Source organism: Acanthisitta chloris, unplaced genomic scaffold, assembly GCF_000695815.1.
Source record: "Acanthisitta chloris isolate BGI_N310 unplaced genomic scaffold, ASM69581v1 scaffold7213, whole genome shotgun sequence".
Taxonomy (NCBI): Eukaryota; Metazoa; Chordata; class Aves; order Passeriformes; family Acanthisittidae; genus Acanthisitta; species Acanthisitta chloris.
In genome coordinates, this window is record NW_008666496.1 from 23,918 (window position 1) to 43,140 (window position 19,223).

Sequence of the window (19,223 nt, forward strand, 5' to 3'; positions counted from 1 at the left end):
AATGTTTTGTTGATAGTAATGAATTCAGTGAGGTTTTGTAAATATCCTATGTAGGTGTTTTTTGGCAGTATGAGATCGATATCAGGTGGAATTGTTTAAAAGTGTTTATAATGTTTAACCACTTATGATTTAAATAACACACTTCTTTGTGAATTCAGGATTTTCTAAATTTATTTCAAATTCAGTAGTAAAATCAAGCTTTTCTGGTTTGCTGCCTTTTGTTATTTCTTAAAAGATCTGTCAAAGAGATACTTACCAGCCAGTTAGTGTCTCTGTATGGCATAGAAGACAAGGGTTGAGTTCCATGCTGGTGAGCTTAATTTTCTCTTGGGGACAACCTGCTGCTTCATAATCCAGTACTACTGGATATGTTCTTTTTTTCTTTCCCTGCTTTTTGTTGCTATCCTGGCAGGGGAAGATGATGTAGGCAGGAGCTGCTAAATTTAGTTTTAATCATTGCTGTCATGATAAGTGCAGCTGCAGCTCCTGACTTTCTGGGCCAAGTGGGGTTACTGACCTGTGTACTAAAAACCCTATGCTGTGCTGCTGCTTCTCTTTTCAGCCTTTGACTTTTGTGCTCTGCTTTTCCTATAAGACACACTGAAGGTAAATGTCACCTCAGCAGCTTGGTGCTTCCTATCTTATCATGCTTTACTCTCACTTTGTGTAATGATGTAGAAAGCAACAGCTTGCAGTGATACACCTCCAAATAGTAGCCTGTAGAGGCAAAGCAGAATAAGGGGTGTCTCAAAGAGCCAGGCTGCACATTGAACCCAGCTCTTGTGTAAGCACCTCAACAACATTAGGAGTTGGTGCAGCCATTTTCACAGGGCTCATACCAAATCATGGGTAGTACTATCTCCTGAATTCCAGATCCAGATGTTTCTGTATGTTTATCCTTTTCTTGCATGTTTTTTGTTTTCCTAGAGGAGAAATTTTAAGTGAATGTGTCACTTTGGCTGGAGGGTGTCAGAGGTTTTACCAGCCAAATGTGATGATACTAAGGTCCAGTTCCATCAGCAAAGGAATATGGCAGTAATCTTGAATGTTTGCTGAAAGTATGAAGTCATTGACACAATTCTGTCTGGCCAAAACATGCTTAGTCCAGAATACTATACCATTTAGCTGTTAAGATGTGCCAGAAGTTCATGGCTCTCCACAGTCCAGACTGCCTCAATATTTTGGTCATGTCTGTTGCAGAAACAGCCTGATCTGTCTTGGTACTGCAATTAATGTTTTACTGTTTGATGCTTTACAATTTCTTGAGATTGCTTTTATCAAATATTGGACTACCTTCCTTCTGCTTAAAGGTATTAAAACTGCTTATAGTGGATGAGATAAATGAGGTGCCTGAAATTGTTTAACCTCTGAGCTGTGGAGCCTTGTCCTTCAAGCAAAACCTGAATCTCATAAATATTTTTAGGAAATGTAGCATGAAAGAAAAAAAAATGGTGTATTTTAAATATTTGCTAGGCTGTTAGGAACAGCAGTCAATATTGTATTTCCTGGTTTTTTTGTTAGACATAGTATGTATATAGTCTTGCATCCTGATCTGTTCAGCTGTTTGATCCTTCAGTTGTTCCTTTTGAAATGGAAGACAGTTAGTTTTGGTTAAGGTTTAACAGCAAGAAGGCATTTGTTTTCAAGTGCTCTATGTTTGTCAAACTCTTCTATGATTTTTTTTTGCTTTTCCAAATAGTCCTTTTAAAGATGGGTGTCATGTTCGATTTTAAAAACAGCCATAGTTTCCATTCTGTTTCTGCACTCACACACAATTAAATGGCTCGGTGTACTAAGTAGTTTGCTGGAGAAGTAATTAATGGATCTGCAGCTGTTCAGATGGCAGTGAACGTGCTGAGAGGGGCAACTTCATTTTGTGGTCTGTAAAAACTGTGTGGCAGTGTGCTCTGCCTGTCTATGTGTGGGTTTTTCAGGAAGGGAAACTAGTAGGAGGCACTTAAAGTTGCTGCCCTGTTGTGGGAGGGCTGTCACCCTCTCCAAGAAAGCAGCTTTTTATATGAAATCTACAGTTAAGTACTGTTCAAAATTGCCTTTGCTTTTCTTTTTAATTCAAAGCAGCTTGAAGCCTGACCTTGAATTGTGAACCAAGCTAAACTGTGTTGGGAAGCCTCAGTTGACTTGGAACTGGTTTTTGTGACTTAGGGTTGGGTGTTACTGGTTCCTTGTGAGCATATGAGTAATTATTCTGTATTGTGGGAGAAGAGAGATACACATTTTATGCTAGTCTTTCTGTATTCTTCCAAGTGTTTGGCCATTTAATAGGTATCAGTATGAGTCTATTCTCCTAACATAAAATTCAGACAGGGGAGGCTAATGCTGCTCCTTTCATGCTGCAGCCCATCAACACAATGAAATGGGTTTGTTGGTAGGTAAGAAGTGCCCTGAAGGGCATCATAGATTAATCTTTGTTCCAGAGATGTTGTTTAATAACATAGGGGAAAACCCTGAGAAATACAACCTAGAAATGCAGAAAATTCAAAGGCTTTATAACTTGATGCATTAGAAAATGCTGTGCTGAAAGAAATAAAATCTTATGCCTAGTGCTGGTCTACTTCAGCCATAGCCAAATTTTTTTCAGACGGGTCATCAGAATTTAGCTGTCAGTTGGAGATGTTACTGCCTACAGCTGTTTTCTTTGGCCCCTTGCTGTTGATTAATGTCCTTGTAATCAGAGGTAGCAGTGTGGGATGTGTCCCCCCCATTTGCAGCCCATTGCTTGACTTGCCAATAAAACCAGTTTTTGCTGAAGTTCTTGGCAAGGCCTCCTGTGTTTCAGGTGGTGCCATCTTTTGTTGTGACAGGAACAGTCATGTACAGCTGCAGGGCAGAGTATGTGCTGAGAAGGACAAGTGCCACAAACAATAACCAAGATGCAGTGAGCTGAGAGGAATCTTAATTCGGTAGTAGTATGATTTGACAGACGTGTGTAAACTGAAGACATCTTTTATGAGACTCAGAGAAATCATACTATAATGCCTTACATTGCATTAATTTGCACCAAAAATACGTGATATCCATATTATGCAAATTATACCAACAAAAGTTTCATCACTTAGTAATTCGTATTACAGTATTTTAAAAACAAATATATAGGAACTGTATGTTCTCCTGTGTTCTTTCTGGGGTTTGGCCCCAGCAATTTTTGACATCAGATCTCTTTCCCCTGTTTTGCATCTTCATATTTTTAAGTTGTGGAACTTGTGGAATCTAGTTTGATATTAAAAAAATAGTTGTTTCTAAGTTTGGCTTTTAAAAGTATCTGTCTTGTATTTCGTGAATGAGGAGGAGGAGAAGATGCAAATCCTCCAAATACTTCAGGATTTGGAGACTTGGGTCTGAAAGTGAGAGACTCCTGAACCATTGATAATTATCAGAGGAGATTTAGGTCAGAGACACTTCCAAGTGGCTGTTCCTAGTGTTCTTGTAATGCTTTTTAAAGTGTATAAATAACACGTAATAGGAGAAGTTACTTATTCATAGCTTTCAGATGCATTTCGGGTTTGTTTTGTTCTTGTATAATTGTGACTAAATTATAATGGTGTCTGTCAAAAAAAACAACCATACATCTAATTCATTTCCCAGGAAAGAATATCCACCTCAGCTTCAGAAAGTAGAGGCAGACCACATTAGGTTACCACGGTCTCAAGGAATAGGTAAGTTATCTTTAGAGTTCACCTTTCTTTTGAGCAGAGTAATTTTTTGAATACCTGATTTGGGTGGGTGTGTTGCTAAACTTTATATAACCTTTAGTCTATCTATTCATAGTCTTAACATCGTGTTATTCTAGATTTAGACAGGTTTGTACATGTAGGGAGGAATTTGCCCTTTTTGACAGATTTCTACAACCTGTTCAGTCATGTAATAATTTTAAATTAGGCTTCAGTTATTTTAAAAACAACAGAAATTGGGAAAATTTAGAATCATGGAGTTGGAACACATCTCTGGAGATCATCTAGGCTGAGCCCAAGGCCCCAACTTGTTTGTGACTTACTGACAAGGAACTTCACTGTTAATACAAGAAAAACATGTCATGGTAAACAACACTTGGTATGAAGTATGTTCATACACCAAGGGAGTTAGTAGGAGGCTCATCATTAGCTCTGCTCTGTACCTCAACTGAAACACACTCTTAGAGAGCTGCGAGAAAATGTTGATGGAGGTGCAATAGAGAAAATACAGGGGACTGCCATGCCTGTAGTGAGAGGACTAGAGGGAATGGAATGGCCATAAGCTGAAACAGGGGAGATTCACATTAGATGTTAGAAAATATCTTTTCACTTTTAGAATGGTCAGACACCGGAATAGGTTACCCAGGGAGATGGTGGAGTCACCATCCCTATGGTTTAGTGGTTTAGGGGTTACAGTGGTAGTGCTAGGTGGATGGTTGGACTTGGTGATCTTAAAGATCTCTTCCAACATTGATGATTCTGTTCTAAGTTAGTGTATGTAAAGTTTATCATAATTATAATAGCATATAAGTGGACATTTCTTGTTAACATTTTTGCACTTTTCCCCTCCTAGACAGTATAATGGAAAAAGCAGAAGAGTCAGAATCAGATTCAGAATCTGAAATTAAGAGAAAGGTACAACAGAAACGTCACTGCAATTCATATCAATCTGACTTGCCTTCTACAAAAAAATGCTTACCTCAGTTAAAGGTGGGTTAGACTTTAAAAACATTTAAACTCTTGTTTAAGTTTAAACATTGATGCGTATTTTAAGAACAGACATTCAGAAGTGAAACAAGTTAATGTTTTAAAAATCCATAGACTTGGGAAAACGTTTTACATAATTTGAAGGAAGTTGTAATGATAGAGGTATTTAAGTGTTAATATTACTACTAGCAATGAAGTATTTATTTTCTGATTTGGACCAGATGCTCTACTGAACAGGAAAAGAGTCTGTGATTTAATTCAATGGCTGATTGATAAACCAGAGACTGATAATTTTGGTCTGCTGAAATAGAGGAATGATATTTTGCTCTTTGACAGATTGGGTTTTTTTGACTGTCACAATTTACTGTGCTCAAAGTTTTGAGTAAACAAAAACAAAGTAAAGGTAATGCAGATACAAGTTGTAGTTATTACCAAGAAGATCTGATTGTTAGATATACTTAGCTTGTGTTTGCTCTTGTGTATTACAAAGTCAGACTGTATTTCTTTGTTAGGAGGAAACACCTGATACTGCTTTTATGCATTTGCATTGCGTATTTAGTTAGTTAGTTTGGATTTCAAACTGACTGAAGATCCCACAGCTGAGGAAGTCGTTCCTTGGAAATGTGTTCATGGCTGGGAGTGGGGAAGGTGCAAATTGTGATAGCTGTGTTATGAAAGTAGGTTCTAAAAGTGTTTGGTGGGATATAGGTTTTAGTTCTCTTCAGTCATTCACAGTACAGTAGTTATACCATTTGAGTTTCAGTGCTCCAGGAGACAATAACATAGACTAAATTTCAGCTCTAGAGGTGTCTCCAGTTCAGTGCACATTCAGTAGTTCATGTGTTAGTATTGAATCCCTTAGACTTAGAAGTCCCAAGTTCTGCACTTGATATGTAATTAAGTGGGACCTACTACATGTGAGAGAAACAAAAGTCATCTCTGTCTTTGCTGTGATGTAATCTCCCTTCTAGCCCCTGCTTTCTTCTTGGAAGTTTGGGGAACTCCTGGCCCTCAAGTCCTGTTTTCTGAGATACTGGACTCGTTTTCTTCACCTCCCTCAGGAGTGGTTTTCCTGCATGATTTGCCAGACTGCAGTCTTGGGAGGACAAATGAATTTGACCTAGGAGGTTTCTTCTAGTCCTCTTCAGCATTGCTCTGTGGATCCTTAGGTTACATTATTTTTGTCCATGAAAACATGCCTGTTTTTGCAGAAATGATGTAACTGAATCATCTTGCTGATGGTTATGTGTATCTGAAAGATGTACAACCTTTTACTTATGGAAAAACAGGCAAAAAAGAAAATCTGGGTTGTCCAAAATTAAACTTTCTTAAAAATTGTTACAAAAAACATTTGTTTCTCTTAGAACATTTTTCATTTTCTTAACAAAACCCCTCAAACTGTATTTTAATGTTTGCTGTCTCTGCTTACTGTAATTGCTAACATAGTGTTGTCAATCTCCTTTGGATATTGTGAAAAATTTCTTCACCAAAAGCATTTTCAAGTATTGGAAGAGGCTGCCCAGGGATGTGGTTGAGTCACCATCCCTGGAGGTGTTTGGAAGTCATGTAGATGTGGCACTGGGGACATGATTTAGTGGTGACTTGGCACTGCTTGGGCTAATGCTTGAACTTGATGATATTAAAGGTCTTTTCCAACCTAAATGATTGATTCATTCTGAACAGAAATGAAGTGCAAGATTTGGAAGTGGTGTCTTTGTAGTTACACAGTTACTGATTGTGTGTGTGTGTTTCTCCTTTAACTTTTGGAACAGATTGATTATTCTACTGATTGCCCAAATTGCGGGAGGGCAAATGAAAATCAGACCAAATGCCGACATTGTGAAAGTGCTTCTCTAAAGGATTTGCAAAGAGTCTCCAGACAAACTATGACATTAAGTGAATCTATGGGACCTTTATCGCGTTCTTCAATACATCAAAATTCAACAGGGCAAAAATCTTCAGGTACAGGGTTCAGCACAAAGAAGTTTTATGGTTCTGCTGTTGGCAAAGGTCCAACGGATATTCTACTGAGTAATGAAGTTGTAGGACATTCTATGTTACGACAGAATGGAAAAGTTGGTCTTATAACTGGGACAAAAAGTCCTAAAATTACAGGAAGCATAAGACAGAGGAGTACAAGACCATCTGAACTAAATGATCCAAGTAAGTACCTTTATATGACTGTAGCCATAAGCTGGAAACCCAAAATGCTGTATAATGAAGGAATTGTTCTTGCAAGTTTACATTACTGATAGAGCATGAAATATTTTTGTGGATGTGTTCTTGGGGAAGAGGGACAGGACTTTTAATAATTTCCTTTTCATATGCAGAGATACTCTCTGGAAAAGATGAACATTGGGGAAAATAGAAATTATTCATGAATCTTTCTACTGTTGTTTGTTTTTTAAAAAAGAGCTTAACACTTTCTAGTATTTTTTAAAAAGCATTCTGAGCAGAATCACGTCATTCATTCTCCCAAAGGAAAGACAGTATTTGATTTTTATTTTATATTTTTCCCCTCTTTGCTTTTGAGCTATACATCTATTTCATTTTCATCATTTGTAAAATGCTAATTTTTGTGCTTTTTCTGTGTAAACTCAATTTCTAAGCAGGAAGGAGGGAGTAGGGGAAATGATGTTTCTCATTCTGTGCTCAGTTTATTAGACCACATTGTCCTACTGATTTGAACAAATTGAGTCATAATTTCTCCTGTCAGTTTTTAAGTTGCATTATTTACTGTCAATTCTTGATTGAACCAGGAAAAGTATGGCTTCAACTCTTATCTAGAGGTGGAGTAATGATACCCAATTTTTTGTATAATTAGTTGTGAGAAATCAACCCCAAGGGAGAGAGCACCTGCAAGCAGATAGACATTAATAAAAGCATAATATAATGATATATGTGGACTTTTTTTTTTGGCTCTGCAGGACAATTACATAAATTACTTTTGAACTATTACTTGAAAAGAAATTTCTTTTACAGAAAAATGTAGTGGTTGAGAATTTAATATTTTCTGTTTAGTTGTTTTGTCTAGTGATGATGATGATGAGGAGGATAGTGGCAGCACTAGGAGAATGGAAAGCATTTCACCTCGTCCTGCAGATTCAGCCCGCTCCTCCCCAGCTCCTTCTACAGGAAAGGTGGAAGCAGCATTAAAGGAAAACAGTTGTGGAATAGAACAGAGAATAGGTAGTATAACAACAGATACAGAAATTGCAGTCACACTACCAAGAAAAGCAAGAATGAAAGATCAGGTACTATTTAATGCTTTGTTTAAAGAAAACAAAAATCAAATCATGAATGGAATATGTAAAGGCTTGTTTTGCATTGCCAGAAGTTGACTATATTTGATTGTTTTTCTCATTTAGCAGCTCATCAAGTAGTATCTCTGCGTACATAATACTGGAAACATAAGAAAATGTGTTCATTATAGTTTTACAAGCATTCATAATGATTTGAATGATGCTGTTAGCATAAATGCTTCTGTGTTGAATGTTTACTCTGAGACTGGGCAGGCATTCTCTATGAAGCTCAAGGGTTTACTTAGTTTGCAGAAGTATGTCAGTACCAGCTGTTGCCTGGTAAGACTTTGGACATATGAAGTTAAACATGAAAAGAGATATTGGCATCAGTAGTGGCCCTTTAAAATGCTTTGACAACTGTCCCAGTTACTAGCACTTACTTTAGGGATTTCGTGGTGGGGCTTCTGGTTTTCAGTTGAGTATCACTGCAAGAATTGGATAAACAAAGCTAAAAAATGCACCATGAGCAGACACCTCAAGTGCTGTCCAAGGGGACAGCTTTCATGCTGTGCTAAAAGCCATCTCAATAGTGAGCCATGAAGAAGAATAGATTCCCTGTGACAACTGGTGTTGGATTAACAGTGCTGATTAAAACCATTTTTGGGTCACTTATCCAGTTTCACTACTGTGAGTTTGATTGCACAAGAGCATCTGATGCTTTCCAGTGCTTTATGTTTTCTGAGTTAGAACACTGAAGTAATGATCCCCAACCCTTCATGCTATGTTGAGATTCAGGAGCCAACACAGCCAAAACTATGCTGTAATTGAGGAAATTATGGATGTTTGTAATGTGATGTATAATTAGTCACCACTGTCAATATAAAGCTGTGAACCTCTAGCCTACAATAAAGCTGTGGAGATAAAAGCTTGGATTATAAATAGTTTCGAATTAAGTGATTCTGGCAGTATGTGCTGAATTAATTGAAAGCATTGCATTGTGAAGGCACTGGTGTCTTAAGACTTTTGGAAGTCTCCCACATGTCTTTCTTTGTATATCCATATGTTCCTGTTCACTAGTCTTTATGAAGCAGTTGTAACACTGGAAATGAACTGCATGAAAGTAGAAAAGAGTTTACTTTTGAAAACAAGAAAAACAGATTTTTTTTGGTGATGTATAGCACAAACTTTGCATCGATTCAAGGAACCTACTAAGAGTTGTGGGTATCAGCAATTTGTGATGTATAGCACAAACTTTGGATCGATTCAAGGAATCTACTAAGAGTTGTGGGTATCAGCAATTTTGTCAGATATGCTAGAAAAAGGTTTTTGCAGTTGTTTTTGTCTCAAAATATTGTTTACTGAAGAGGCTACTTGAATACAGCACCACTTCAGTGTTTGCTGTTTTATTGTTTGTCTGTGATTTGTTTTAACCTTTTAATAATATTTAGCCAGTCCAGCAGACAAAAATTAAAAGCTTTCTTCAACAAGAGTCATAGGAAAACATGTTAATTACAGGGATTTAGAATCTCTGCCTTCTCCAGTGTATTAAATGAAGCATCAAAAAGTGTATTTTGTATGATTGCCAAGATAGGGTAGTGATTAGGTACTTAGTCTTAAGAGAAATACTGAATCCCTTAGAATGTTTTTTTGTGGGAGTTTGATTGTATTTTGTAACCAAAAAGAATGTTTATTCATGGACAGCTTTATGAAACAATATAAACACCAAAGAAAAGACTAGTGTACAGAAAATCCTTCAACAAAGTAGAGCAATATAAGCAATACAACAAATAAATATACTGATCTGATGGCTGTCAGCAGGCTTTATGGCGTTCACATGGATTTTTGTAGGATTTTCTGTTGGTAAATAGGATACTTCATTGAGATAACGGCTTCAGTCAGTGTCTAGAGATTTCTTGAACTGGGTCCAAACTCCACATGTCCTTCTTTCAGTATTTAGTCTTCTGACCCTGGAATCTTTCCTAAAAACATCTTAATAGTTCTGTGGAGTTGCTTTAAGGAATTTTGATTTGGCTTATTTATTTATGTTTCTTGAAGATTCGACTCTGCTAATGTGGTGATGCACTGCACTTGAGAAATTGGACCAAAAGCTTGGATTGGTAAAAACTGAAAGCAAAATTAAACCACAGACATTGTGGTGTTTTTACAGCATTAGTGTTTTTATCTAAATAAACAAACAGAATGCATTAAAAATAGCCTTGTTTTGCCAGGCTGCACAGTGCTTCAAAATGATGAAAAATAAATTGGTTTTGGCAATTTTAGAAGCACTGTTTGTTATTTGGAAATGTTTACAAAATGTCTGCAAGTGTCAGCTTACCTTTTAGCAATATTAACACCTTCAGGTGTTCCAAAAAAGTCTTTTAGGAAATTTCTGCCTTCTGTATATGGTTGAGGTGGATGCTCTCCTGTTGACCAACAGAAAAGCAGCCAAAAATTGAGTCATTAGTTTTTAACAAGTTTGTTTTAGCAATAAACTGTAGTGAGACAATCTGAAACCTTGAAAATTCCTTTTCAGTTTGGGAACGTTGTGTCTAACACACCAATAAAACGCCGTAAAGTTGTTTCTCAAGAGATGGTGAGTGAGGCTGTGCCTCTGAATTACCAGAACTCCTGTGAGAGTGTCATTCTGAACTGTCGCAGCATACGGATAGGAACGTTACGAAGAATGGTAGTGGAACCTGTGATTGTAAGTACACTTGTGATTTGAGCTCTCATCACAGTTTTTGATGGGCATTGTTGTTTTCATATTTGGACAGCATAATATTTTGCTTCTGTCTGTGGATCAGTAAGTTTGTCTCTGATTTCATTCAGAGTCTGTGATTTCCAAAGACACTCAAGTTACTACTGTAGATTAACACATGCAGTGTAGTTCTGGTGTTTAATAGAAACATTGTGCCTGCAAAACCCTTGAAAACCCTGTTCACTTGGTTGGGGGGAGTCAGTTATGGATTAATTAGCCTTTGTTAAGAAAATTGAAAAGAACAGTTATAAAAAGTGGATGTTGATAGGTGGGAGGAAGAAGCATTGTCCTACAGGTAAATAATTTTGCTTCTATAGAACAATTTCTTTAGTTTTGTTAGCCTTCTGAGTTACATGGAAGTTTTCAAGGAGATACTGGATGTTAGTTGTATGCAGTAAGCCAGATAAAATCTATACTTCTTGCTTGGGTAACCACATAAACAGCAGAGAGATGTTACTTGTTCTTTCCACTTCTCTGCAAAACCATATTGTCTGATTTGCTTAAATACTGATGGATTACATTCTCTTTGGAAGAAATATGATTTGTGATGCTTTTCAGAGTAATGTAAATGTTTTTGAAAACTGAATACTTCAAAGAGATGTAAAGTTTCAACAGTCAGTATGACTCAAAGAGACTGAGTAGTAAAGAATGTAAAAATTCCTTCCCTGAGTTGTGTTAAAGTGTACATTTCGGGACTTCTAAATTTACATTTTAATTGTAAAATGTTTTTTTACGTAAGTACTTGGTCAGTTGAAATTTGTTTACTAACAGTTGAAAGGCTTTCAGTCAGTTTTGCTTTGGAGAAGATGTGAAATCTTACTGTTGTGTTGTCTTTCAGTTTTGCCTGGATTATATCAAAATACGCCTAGAGAGTCAAGAAGGTGAGTACATCTTTCATTTTATGTTGGTACTTGATATATATATTTTGAATGAAGTAACTTTGTCAAAGATATTAACAAGTGAATCTTAATTCAATGGTTTCATTGTTTATGTGCTAAATTGTATTGGGTGCCTATAGTCAGATAAGGGAACAAAAAAAGGAGAGTACAGATTTGACCTGAGCTGCCTGATGAATAAATCCGAAATGATTTTGTATTATCTCTGCCTTTGGCTGACAGAAAGGAATTCAGAGGTAGCAGGAATTAGCAATTTGTGATGGGTCGTTATTTCTTCCCCTTCACCTGAGTTGAAGATCTGCAGATATTCTGGTGATAATTGGCAAAGGTTGTCTTGAAAATGATGAGCAAAAATAAAAAGCAAGAGTAACCTCCTATAAAGCATGTTAGGTCTTTAACACTTTATTAGTTCTTTTATTTCAGATGTGTTAAGTAGACAGTGAAAACCCCCCAGGTGTCTTAGAGCTTTCCTGTCTATATCTCTCTTGGTAATTTTTTCTTCTTTAGCCTATATATTTCATGTTACTGAAGGAAATGCAGTGACATAGTTTAGGAAATGGTGAGGTTACAATTTTTGCTCTATTTCCTTTCTTGTCTTTTGTAGGGTTTTGTTCTGGGCCTGAAAATCTTTGCCAGCCTTTTGTTAGTCTCGAAGTGCAATCTGAAGATGCAATCCTATTGAACTTTCCTATTGTTATTTGTAAAGGAGAACCATTTTATTTTGTTATTATTACATGCAAAAAGGGAGTAAACTGAGAGCATTACCTAATTTCCTCAGGCATTCAGATAGTTTCTCTGCATGTGTTTATTCTCCTTTTTAAAGTTACTTTCCATAAGGGAATCAGGGCAAAGATAAATCTGCAAGGAAAGTTTTACAAACCTCTTGTAAAACATGTCATGGTTGCAAATTTAAATCACTGGAAATTGTAGGGTTTTTTTCTGTGGAATAAAAGGTAGGTCAAAGTTGGTGGGAAGAAAACCGTTTGTTTCTGATTCCTTTTCCAACAGGTGACAGTGGAATTCAATTTGTGTTACAAGGTATAAACAGACATCACTTTCTGGATATGTATTAACTTTAAATTTTTTTTGAAAACTTTGAAAAAAGTTAGTGAGCGCATACTGATTCCTTGTTAAAGTAAGGGGAAAATTGTAAATGAACCTCACACAATTTTATTATAATTTAATGTCATTATTTTCTCCTAGAATCAGAAGGTGATATCCGAGAGATTAACCTGAAAACTTCAGAACTTACCAAATGTGAATGGTGTAGTGTCCGAAAATTGCCAGTAGTTTTCCTACAAACAATACCATCGACCTGTAGTAGCCTGAGAGATCAGCTGAAAATGAGTAAAGATAATGTCTGGTACGAATGTAAAGGAGACAGTAAGTAAAACAATTTTAGTCTACTATTCACTTCAATTTGTATTTTAATGTTCTGGATCATCTGAGTGTGCTAAGACTAAAATGGGCATCTTTGTCTGGGGTAGGTATAGTGTTTTTTCAGGCACCATCACCTTCCCAGGCTGATGAAGAGCACAGTTCAGAAGAGCTTAGGATTCTGTTTGTCCAAACACATGGTAGTTAGAACATTTAGTCAGTTTAGTATAACTTTTTTTGCTAATATTTGTACTGAGTGTAAGCAAGTTGGTTTGTTTAGCTTTTGTATATGAGCCTTTACATTTATATGCCAACTGTTGCTGTACTTCTGCTTTCTGTGCTGTCCTGCTGATAGGCCTTAGTTTCAATTTTTTTTTCACATAGACTTGTAGTGATGTTGTGACAGACAAATACCTGCTTGGAAAAATATGTAGATTGTCTTCATGGTTCTTAATTTCCACATAATTTTCAAGGATCTAGCATCTTAATATGTACACTTTTTAAAACTAGCATAGAGTCCTCTTCTCCTAAAATAGCTATTGTTTTAGGTTACATTTTGTAGTTAGCTTTACTCAGTTTTGTATATATACAATGCATTCAAATGGAGGAAGAATGCTTTCAGCAGTCTCAGAATTGTGTCCTTCTGTAACACTCTTACAATAACCTCATCGACCTCCTGTAAAAAGTGTAGGCTGTAAGGAGTATTGTAATTGCAAAAGTAATTGGAGAGCAGGTGGGGAACCCACACACAATCCTGGGAGCAGAAATTAGACCCCAGGGGGACACAGGTGTTCACAAGAGAAAAAAAGGAAAAGCTTCCTGTGTTGTCCATGTGAGAAGTCCTTCCCTTAGCATTCCTCTCCGTTGTGTCTCACTCAGCTCTTCTCCCCAAGGCTGTGGCACTGAGCTAGTTTGCTCTATTGTACTTGATATTTAGGAACACTTTGTGATAACACAATTGTTCTTTGCTCTGTGAGCAATGAAATTAATTTGAGCCTGAATCCATAGCTGTGTAAGCCATTGTGTGTAGATGCCTAGTTCCCAAAACAGGATCACCCAAAACCCAGTTAGACATCTAAATTCTGTGTGCACTGGATTGGGAGTGATGCTGCTGAAGAATTGTTTTTCACAACAGTTAACATGCTGGGTTAAGAATAACCCAAGGGAAATGGTTGTGAAACTGCAGAAAAACAGGTCCCAGCAGCTCTGAGCTAGGCAGCTGAGACTGGGATTTGGAGCCTGAATCCTATTCCTGTGTCTCACTGCCTAAATGATTCCTCTTAGTGCAGTTTGCTGCTTTAGGATTTTTCAGGTGATGTGAGTGAATGGTATTTATATAATAGCCAATTGATCAGACTCACATTCTCTGACTCCTTCAAAAAGCAGTCATGTTTTGTAGTGTAACCTTCTGGGATCAGAGAGAAAATGAAGCTAAATACTTCTTGACTTGTATTGAAACAATAGGGTGGAAACTAGAATAAAGAGAAGGTATTAATTACAGAGTGTCACTGTCAGTACACAGAGAAGCTGTTATTTCGAAATATGTTTTGGGTTTACATTCAGTGTCATTTAAAAATTTGTCAGGTGTAATAGTTAACATTTCTGTTTTCAGGCTCAAGTTGAATGCACTCTTTTTGCAGATGTAGGTAGGAAGGTTTGTAGTTAATCCTTCTGTCTCTTTGCATACACTTGTATTGCTCCTTGCACATATTGTCAGCAGTGTGTGCACGTCTTGGCCCATGACTCTATGAAATCTGTTTATACTTGCAACATACTTTATTTGATTTTATTCCTAAATGAGTAATTTTCTTTGCTTTTTTTTCATAGGTCAAGAAGAACAGTACATAATTTTGATTTTTGAAACTGGTCTTGATCCTCATGCAAACTCAATATTTGAGAAAATAATTACTGACATTGGTATTAGAAATAATATTTCTGACTTCTTCGTGAAAATTTCCTTTGAAGAAGCCAATGCCAGGCTTGTTGCATTTACTAAGTGCTTGGAAGACAATTCCAAAGGAAGCCCATCACACAGAGAAAACAAAATTAAAAATGTAATTATGCTTTTGTTTTCAGTGTCATTATATTATTTGGGTTACAAATGCATTTATGATAGTGTGTGAGTCGTTAGCCACAAGAGATTCCAGCAGCTTCTGCTGGCTTTTATATGAAGGTTCCCAGACTGATCCATGGTGGGTTATGAAAGTATGGGGAAGTAGTGTTTGCATTCACAGTACTGCTTAGGGTGTTTGGTTTGATTGTAAGGTTACACAATGGTCCATACGTAACGTTGTCATTTAAATATTAAGGGATGAGAAATTTGTACTATAATATGACAAGAGAAGTTTTTCCAAATTCATCAACTGGTAAAATGATAATATTACAAACAAGAAATAAAGTTGCAGAGTTGTAGTTAAATTTAATTAATCATTTCTTTAAACAAAACCTCCTTCTAAAGAATTAGAAAGTTTTGTGGCTCTGCAGGAAGTGACTAAAGACCTAAGTGTAGTAGATGAACAAGGGAAAAAATCCAACCCAGACTTGAAGTCCTCTCAAAAACAATTGATATTATACTGCTGGACTTCACGAAGTTTTATTACCTTTGTGGTAAAATTGAGCACAGTATGCAAATTAATATTGACTTTATGCTTTCAAGGTTGCTTCTGAGTCAAAAATGCAGCAGCGAAATAAACAATTATCATATTTTGAGGATGATGAAGAAATTGGCGAACCACATACAGTATTTATTGGTCCTATAGAAAAGTAAGATATTTATCTTTGCCCTGTAACAATTCTCTGAGGGATTTTTGGCATTTCATACTTCTTACTGACTGTATTCTTCTTTTCAGGTTGATAGTTTATCCACCTCCTCCAGCTAAAGGTGGTATCTCTGTGACCAATGAAGACCTCCACTGTCTAAATGAAGGAGAATTTTTAAATGATGTTATTATTGATTTTTATTTAAAGTAAGTTTTCTTTCCAATCAGTTCATCTTTTGCTTTGAAGCCTGAAAAGTTCTGACATTGAAAATTCATAGGTCAGTTGATAAGATTTGCTCTCCAAATATGTATAGCTCTAATTTTGAAGATTGTTTTGTTATTTTGCAAGAAATTCTGCTTCCTTGCTTGGCAGTGACATAGTTTTGACTTGGAAAAAGATTCTTTAAAATTTTTTAACATCGGAAGATCAAATTTCACTGCAAGGGAAAAAACCCAAAAGCCTGTTTAAATGCAGTTGTTTTTTTCCAGAGTATCTGTGTTCCCTTGAATTTAATTTGTATTGATTAATATAATACATAAATAGACTTCATGGTGTCACTGATGCTACAGATGTTAGAAGCCTCTTAAATTATTAGATTGCTGCTGTGTTTATGCTACACGTAAGGGGGGGGTGTGTGTGAGTAGAATTTTCAGTCTGTTAAAATATAGCAGAAGTGAGAAGAAGAGTGTCAGTCTGGGAGCATTCGGAGATCTAGTGGCTCAGTTACAAAATACAAGTCTCTCCTAAACAGAGAGACTATTATGTGACAGACTCATTGTTTCCCTACCATGATATAAAAATAAATGCTTCAGCAGCAGAACAACTTGTTGATTGAGCACAACACTTAACACCTTGAAATATTTACACAAATTTTGCATCAATTAATTCCTGTGGATAGTCAGCTCCAAATAACTGTTTTGTAGGAAGCTGCAGCAATTTGGTGGGGAGGGTGCACTGTTGGCAGTCCTTTTTTACTCTGGTGGTGAATATTTTGAATTAACACCTCTTATTTTTTCTCTCTTTGTTTTAACTGATTAGGTATTTGGTACTTGAAAAACTGAAAAAAGAAGATGCTGATAGGATACATGTATTCAGTTCATTCTTCTACAAACGCCTTAATCAAAGAGAAAGGAGAAATATTCATGAAACTTCAAATCTTTCGTGAGTCTGCGGATAAGTCAGTTTAACTCAGAGCTCAGTATAGTGATGACTACAAGACAAGATGCTTTACAGAGATAAATACCAACAGAATTCTAGGAAACATCTCGAGTTATAGCAAGCATAAAATATGCCTTGAAAATCTTAACAAATTCTCAAGGTGAAAATATGTGGAAAGTGGTCTTTCAAGTAACATAAGCCACTCTGCAACTTACCCTTTGGTTTCTTCTTGCAGAATACAACAGAAACGCCACGGGCGAGTGAAAACGTGGACGAGGCACGTTGACATTTTTGAGAAGGATTTCATTTTTGTTCCCCTTAACGAAGCGTAAGTGAACATAACATACCTTTCCATCACATTTGGTAAAGACTGAAGCTTCAGAATTCTTAAACTGAAAGTTACATTATAGAGTGAATTGAAGTTATAAATTAAGAGAATAAACATCTTTTTGCAGGTGACAAAACAAAATAGTTACATAAGATCTTTCAGTGTTGTAGTATAAGAAGTATCAGAGAATATAAAGACTGAGGAAAAAGGAATTTTTCTGAGTTCTTTTTCTAGGTTTTACTTCATTCTCTGAAGCTTTTGTTGTTGATAACTTCTGGATTTACTTTTTATTAGTCCTTTGAATTGCAATGAGATCTCTTTGGTATAAATGAGATCATTCTTTAGTTACAATAAACTGCCATTCACACGTCCATGTTGGTTGTGCACAGGAGAAATGAGAAATGAGATGGATCTGCGGCAAATACCAGACAGTGTGACTTGCAAGTCACTTGACAATGAAAATAAATAGTTCTGTGGCTTTATAAAAATCAGTTATGTTGCTAGTAACTTAACACATAGTAGGTTTCACTGTCTTGTTCATTTGCTGATAAGGAACTGAAACAATGTCTACCTTAGCAAGTAGTGTAGCTCAGTAGAAGTAAATTTGTAGAACAAAACAGTTCATGCTGAAGGCATGATATTCACACCGTGTGTGGGTTGGGGATGTCAGTTTGGACTGGCTTGGTCTCATGGACTCATCCAGCAGATTCTTTTTGTTTGTATGTGCCCTCTGTTTTGTTTGATTTTTACCAGTGTCATGTTTAACTGAGCATTAATGTAATTGCTAGTTGTTAATGTAGTTTTTAATGTTTTTTTTGTTTCCTTTGCAGCGCACACTGGTTTTTGGCTGTTATCTGTTTTCCTGGTTTAGAAAAACCCAAATATGAACCAAATCCCCACTATCATGAAAGTGCTACAATGCAGATGAAATCTTCCTCTTCAGATGGAGAGAGCAATACACCATCTCCTTTGCCAAATGAATTAGATGCACAGAACTCACCTTCCAAGTCCACAGCAAAGAAGACATTGACCAAAAAGTACAGTACAGCTTTAATTGACCCAAACACTGAAACAGAAGACAACGAGTCTTCATACTCTAGGAGAAGCCCTTGTAGGGGCAAAAGTGCTTTCAAAAAACTGAATCAAATAGACAGTGATGTTGAAGAACCTAACACTGTGGAATCAGCATGCCATAAACTAGACCATAGGACTCTGGATGAAAACGGTATACAGGGTGAATTCACAGCTGCTAGCCAATCTATGGGTATGTAACTGTAAAAATGTGCACATGTTAATGAAACATTTGGAGATTTCACATCTTTTACTACTTCTACAATTGTGTACACTTCATACTTTGAAAGTTAAGTACGTGGATGAACTTTGAGTGCTTGCAGTGTAAGTAATTCATAGCCATTGCATATAAAATGTTTGTGGTTGTTGACGTAATTCTTATGGCAAAGGGCTGGAGGTAAATCACTGTTTACCTAGATCAGATTAATTTTTCAGTCGTCTGACCTTTTCCCACACAAAACTGTTTTGTACATATCACATTGCTTTCACTTAAGACTGTAATTGCTAAGGAAAGAGTAACAGTTGACCATGAACCTAATAATGTATGTGCATGGGGAAACTGAATTAAGATTGTGTAAGCAACCCTTAATTTAATTGTCTTCTAGCATTTGAGGTTTTGCTTCAGCACTATTCATTACTTTAATGCCCTGATAAGAAGGTATGTAAAAAGAATAAGAAGAAAATCATTCTAAAGAGAAAGAATTTCTCTTCCATGATGTCCCTGTTACATTTAGAGAGACTTTCTCCATGTGTCACTGCTGTGGAGACTGAGCTCGGTGATCTGCAACAGCATTTGTACCAAAGTGAACAAAGGTGCTGACATACTTTTAAAGGCAGATGAAGGAATTAGGAAAAGATTATTTTCTCTGCTCGCTGCAAGGTTTGGATGCCCTTGAGGCGTAGAGTACAAAGCATCTGGTCATACAAAAGCTTTTGCTTTAGTCACTAGTAGTATTC

At 36.5% G+C, this 19,223-nt stretch overlaps 1 protein-coding gene across 1 annotated transcript in view; it reads left to right on the top strand.

Moving 5' to 3' along the window:
* The window catches only part of SENP6 (SUMO1/sentrin specific peptidase 6), a 48,078-nt gene that overhangs the window by 18,774 nt on the left and 10,081 nt on the right, over positions 1 to 19,223 (top strand). The window contains 13 exon segments of the mRNA XM_009072140.1: positions 3,604 to 3,674; positions 4,543 to 4,679; positions 6,536 to 6,839; positions 7,698 to 7,930; positions 10,452 to 10,622; positions 11,515 to 11,548; positions 12,776 to 12,973; positions 14,783 to 15,003; positions 15,606 to 15,712; positions 15,799 to 15,915; positions 16,748 to 16,870; positions 17,103 to 17,195; positions 18,026 to 18,459. Coding sequence (XP_009070388.1) covers positions 3,604 to 3,674; positions 4,543 to 4,679; positions 6,536 to 6,839; positions 7,698 to 7,930; positions 10,452 to 10,622; positions 11,515 to 11,548; positions 12,776 to 12,973; positions 14,783 to 15,003; positions 15,606 to 15,712; positions 15,799 to 15,915; positions 16,748 to 16,870; positions 17,103 to 17,195; positions 18,026 to 18,459 — 2,243 coding nt within the window.